The 3,497-nt window shown below is 36.3% G+C and overlaps 1 protein-coding gene across 1 annotated transcript; it reads left to right on the plus strand.

Annotated features, from left to right (window-relative positions):
- Positions 1-393: 393 nt before the first annotated feature.
- Positions 394-1,341, plus strand: LOC116593583 (olfactory receptor 6C2). Its single transcript, XM_032347871.1, has one exon. It carries the CDS (start codon positions 394-396, stop codon positions 1,339-1,341), a length of 948 nt encoding a protein of 315 aa, XP_032203762.1.
- Positions 1,342-3,497: the final 2,156 nt, after the last annotated feature.

The following is a 3,497-nucleotide window of genomic DNA, read 5'->3' on the forward strand; positions in this document are numbered from 1 at the left end:
GTACACATTACAACAACTTAAGTACACATTAAGTAAAATCACCTTTTTTTGCTCTAACTTATTTGTAAATCCAACCCATGTGATGAATTACAAACAGTGAACATGTACAGCTGCAAATTTTGAGGGGCAAAGAATGATCTGAGAAAATGTTGCATTGTTTTACAGAAACATGAACTCTGAAGGAATAAGCTTTACTGCTCAGATGTGGAATATTCAGGAAGGCTAACTGGAATAGTGGTAATATTGATTATAATGTGAAATGATAAAATAAATGTAGACTTGGTTTGCTGGGCTTTTATATTCAGTCTTTTGCTACAGAATTCAAATATTGATCTCCTTATAAAAATCTCTTTTATTTTTCACATGCCGATGGATAGATGTCAAAAGTCAGTGATGAGAAACTATACAGCAATAACAACTTTTATCCTGCTGGGACTGACAGATGACCCACAACTGCAAATCCTGCTTTTTATCTTTCTATTGCTCACCTATATCTTGAGTGTAACAGGGAACCTTACAATTATAACCCTCACATTGATAGACTCTCATCTTAAAACGCCTATGTACTTTTTTCTCAGAAATTTCTCTTTCTTAGAAGTCTCATTTACCACTGCCTGTATTCCTAGATTCCTATATAGTGTATCAACTGGGGACAATACTATTACCTACAATGCTTGTGCAAGTCAAATATTTTTTATTTTTCTCTTTGGAGCAACGGAATTTTTTCTCCTGGCAGCCATGTCCTATGATCGCTATGTTGCTATCTGTAAACCCCTTCATTACATGACCATCATGAACAATAGGGTGTGCACCTTATTAATCCTCTGTTGCTGGGTATCTGGCTTGATGATCATTCTCCCACCCCTGAGCTTGGGCCTCCAGCTTGAATTCTGTGACTCCAATGCCATTGACCATTTTGGCTGTGATGCAGGTCCCCTCCTGAAGATCTCATGTTCAGATACGTGGGTACTAGAACAAATGGTTATCTTTGTGGCTGTATTTGCACTCATTATCACCTTAGTGTGTGTATTTCTGTCCTACACATACATCGTCAGGACAATTCTGAGATTCCCCTCTGTCCAACAAAGAAAAAAGGCCTTTTCTACCTGCTCATCACACATGATTGTAGTTTCCATCACCTATGGCAGCTGCATCTTCATCTATATCAAGCCATCAGCAAAAGAAGAGGTAGCCACAAATAAAGGTGTTTCGGTGCTCACCACTTCTGTTGCACCCCTGTTGAACCCTTTCATTTACACCTTGAGGAATAAGCAAGTGCAACAAGCTTTTAATGATTTCATAAAGAAGATGACATTTCTCTCAAAGAACCTGAAGTTTTGACGAATCAGTGTAAAATCAAAGAAGAAAGTCCTCTAAATATTTAACTACAGCTTCTGATTTGTTTCATTGCTTTGTGCCTATAATGTAGTCATATTAACCCTCTTAAAGACATTTAAGAATACGTCCTAATCTCACCTTAATCAAACTCCTTTTTCTTTCAAATCAAACTCATGCATAGTGGCTTCCCTCACTGTAAAACTATAAAATATATTTCCAAGTAATTAAACATATATCCACTCCTGACTTAGTCTTTTCTTCAATGTTCTAGGGAAGGAAGGGAAGTAATAATATTTAAAACTATATAAATTCTACAGAAGACACACAACATAGTAACAAACTAGTTTCTTCCCCTAATCAATGTCATCAAATTAATAACATAATCTAAGACCCAAATACAATATAGAAAACAGCAACAGCAAAGATGCCTCAAAAGAAACCAAATAAGTATTCTAGGCTAATTAAAATAATGAAAACAAGTGGAAACAGAGATATCAAAGGGAATTTGGGAATAATCAGAACTGAAGAGATGGAAACAGCTTCATGAACACTGATAAGACTTCTAATTATTTACTTATCTTTATGATAGAACTTCACTTAAAAGGCATATCTTTAATTTAAAACAAATGTAAACAGGGGCGCCTGGTTGGCTCAGTGTGTTAAGCATCCAAATCTTGGTTTTAGCTCAGGTCATCATCTCATGGTGGTGAGATCAAGCCCCATCATGAGCTTAGTGTTCAGGGGGGATTCTGCTTGTTGATTCTCTCCCTCTGCCCCGCCCCCCACTCACACATGCTCTTCTTTGTCTCTCCCTCACTCTCTCTCAAATAAATAAATCTTTAAAACATAGATAAATAAAAAATAAAATGCAAACATTATGTCACTCACTATAAGTTACAAAATTAGAATAAATGCATAAGCACAAATTAAAACACCAAATTTTAAATGATGATGAAATAAGACCATTATTCACATCAACACAAAGCTAAGTGAATGATTTAAGAAGATATCAAGGATATCTAAGCAGTAGAAACAGGAAAAAAATAAGGAAATACAAGACAGATAAATTTTAAATTTTAAAAGTGAGGTTAGGGAAAGCATATAATTTGATGAGCACTGGGTGTTATGCAACTGATAAATTAGAAAGGATGAATACCCAACTTCTTTGTCAACATGGACAGGATTGGAAGAGATTATGCTCAGTGAAATAAGCAGACTCAAGCAGAGAGTCAAATATCATATGGTTTCACTTATTTGTGGAGCATAAGAAATAACATGGAGGACATAGGGAGATGGAGAGAAGGGAGTTGGGGGAAATTGGAGGGGGAGACAAACCATGAAAGACTATGGACTCTGAAAAACAATCTGAGGGTTTTGGAGGGGTAGGGGGTGGGAGTTTGGGTGAACCTGGTGGTAGGTATTATGGAGGGCACATATTGCATGGAACACTGAGTGTGTGTACATAAACAATGAATTCTGGAACACTGAAAAGAAATTTAAAAAATAAATAAAAATTTTAAAAAATTATCGAACACTACATCTGAAACTAATGATGTAGTATAACTTGGCTAACTGAATTTAAATTGAAAATTTAAAAATAATAATAAATAAAATAAATGAAAATAAAACTATTAACTAACAAATTAATTAATTCAAAGTGGGCTTTGAGGGGCTCCTGCATAGCTCAGTCAGGTAAGTGGCCAACTCTTGATTTCTGTTCAGGTCATGATCTCAGGGTTGTGAGATAGAGTTCCACTTGGGACTCCTCATGGAGCAGGAAAACTGCTTGAGATTCTCTCCTTCTCCCTCTCCCACCTCCTCTACCCCTTCCCCTGCTTACCCTCTTTCTCTCTCTCTCTCTCTCAAATAAACAAATAATCTTTAAAAAAATAATAATAAAAATAAAAGGGGGCCTGAAATAACACCTAAACACTCTTTTTCTTTTAAGATTTTATTTATTTATGAGAAATAGAGATAGGATGAGGAGGGAGAAGCAGACTTCACCACTGAGCAGGGAGCGCAACAAAGAGTTCAATCCCAGGAGCCCAAGATCATGACCTGAGACAAAGGCAGATGCTTAACCAACTGAGGCACCCAGTGCCCCTCTTTTAAATTACTTCTAAAGGGTATTATGCTAAGCAAAGTAAGTCCATCAGAGA

Source organism: Mustela erminea, chromosome 6, assembly GCF_009829155.1.
Source record: "Mustela erminea isolate mMusErm1 chromosome 6, mMusErm1.Pri, whole genome shotgun sequence".
NCBI classification, from domain to species: domain Eukaryota; kingdom Metazoa; phylum Chordata; class Mammalia; order Carnivora; family Mustelidae; genus Mustela; species Mustela erminea.